The sequence below is a fragment of the Gopherus evgoodei genome, unplaced genomic scaffold (assembly GCF_007399415.2).
Source record: "Gopherus evgoodei ecotype Sinaloan lineage unplaced genomic scaffold, rGopEvg1_v1.p scaffold_33_arrow_ctg1, whole genome shotgun sequence".
In the NCBI taxonomy this organism is placed as follows: domain Eukaryota; kingdom Metazoa; phylum Chordata; order Testudines; family Testudinidae; genus Gopherus; species Gopherus evgoodei.
Window position 1 is genome coordinate 430301 of NW_022060005.1, and position 1902 is coordinate 432202.

General features: G+C 41.8%; 1 protein-coding gene across 1 annotated transcript; it reads left to right on the forward strand.

Moving 5' to 3' along the window:
- Positions 1 to 737: 737 nt before the first annotated feature.
- On the forward strand, positions 738 to 1676 carry LOC115641173 (olfactory receptor 2F1-like). The gene has a single exon (XM_030544252.1). The coding sequence runs from the start codon at positions 738 to 740 to the stop codon at positions 1674 to 1676; it is 939 nt and encodes a 312-aa protein (XP_030400112.1).
- Positions 1677 to 1902: the final 226 nt, after the last annotated feature.

The following is a 1902-nucleotide window of genomic DNA, read 5'->3' on the forward strand; positions in this document are numbered from 1 at the left end:
TCCCCAGTGGGTGTGACTCAGCCATAGCTTCCCTGGTGTAAATGAGCCAGATCCCCAGGTGGAGTAAAAACAGTTGTATCTCTGTTGATGTTAGAGGGACAGATGAAAGAGTTTTAAGGCTGGAGAGAAACAGCAAGTGAGAGAATTGCTTTATGTACAGGTGGTCAGGGCCCTCACCTTAAATGCAGACGATCCAGTATCAAGACCCCCTTTCTACAATGCCTCTTTAATTATTTAACCACAGTGGAACCGATTCAAGAGGAGAGACAAAGTGAGGCATACATCAGACTGTCTCGTAGTCCCAGCAGGGTACTTTTTTTGTCATTACCTATGGGGCCTAATTCTGCTATTTAGGTGCTTAAAGTGGCAGTTAGTGGCCTAAGTCCTGTTGTGCATCTGGCCCATTTTGTCTCTGTACAACACACAAATTCCAGCCAGCTTATCAGTGTTGCTTTCTCTAAGTTTTGTCTATTTAAAAATATATATTTTACAGGATACAATAGGGCTCTCTTTCTATTCATCCAACTGAAGAGATGATCTCTATATGCCATTTCAATTCACTTTTATGTTCCGATTTTATTTTATTTAAAATACACTTTGTACAGCCTGAAATAGGGCTCTCTTTACATTCATGCTACAGAGAGATTAATTTCACATGCTGTTTACATTTACTTTTATTAAAAGTGTTCATTGCATTTGTATTCTCTCATCTTCCAGATCACAGTATTCCTGAATAAATGCCAATGAAAAATCAAACCACAGTGACTGAATTTATTCTCCTGGGACTTTCCAGTGAACCACAGATGCAGATTTTCCTCTTCTTGGTGGTTTTAATTATTTACCTAATCACTCTGGTTGGTAATATAGTGATCATGGTGGCAATAAGAGCTAATTCTCACTTTCACACCCCTATGTATTTCTTCCTTTTCCATTTATCCTTTGTTGATATCTGCTATTCCTCGGTCACGGTGCCTAATGCGCTGAGGAACTTCCTAGCAGAGCACAAAACTATTTCGGTCAATGGCTGCATTGCTCAGATGTTCTTCATCCTCCTCTCAGCTGGTGCTGAAAGTTTCATTCTCTCAGCCACGGTTTATGACCGCTACGCTGCCATCTGTGACCCACTGCGTTACATGGAGATAATGAGAAAAGGGATCTGTGTTCAGCTGGTGAGTGGGGCATGGACCACAGACTTCATTTATGCCCTTCTTAATACTATTTTCACTCTGAAGTTGCATTTCTGTGGCTCCAGTCAAATCCATCATTTCAGCTGTGAGCTTCCTCCTCTGTTAAAACTGGCCTGTACTGAGACCCTCACCAATCAAGTGGTGCTTCTTACTTCTGTTGTGATTTTTGTCTCAATCTCCCTCCTCCTCTTGCTGATCTCCTACATTTACATCATCTCCACCATACTGAGGATACGCTCTGCAGAGGGCAGGCATAAAGCCTTCTCCACCTGCAGCTCCCACCTGATTGTGGTTGGCTTGTTGTACCTGATAGGTTTTCTCCAGTACAAAAACCCCCGCTCTGTCTCTTCTGTGCTGCTGGATGAAATATTCTCCATCCACTACAGTGTCTTGACCCCCATGTTAAACCCCATCATCTACAGCCTGAAAAACAAAGAGGTGAAAACAGCTCTAAGGAAAATATTGGGAAAATTAAAGTTTATCAGGTAACATTGATGATCTTAAATAAATTAAATTACATATTTTTACATCAGAGCATAAACCTGTGGATAACTGGTGTTTCGTAAATTCTCAGCTCAGGTAACTGATGGACACGTTGGGACAAAACCTCAGTTGGTCTAAATGACTGTGGCTCAATTGATGTCAGTGAGCCAGATTCCCAGTTGTACAAGAGTCACTGGAACACGGGGACTGGATCTTGGGTCTCCTAAATCCA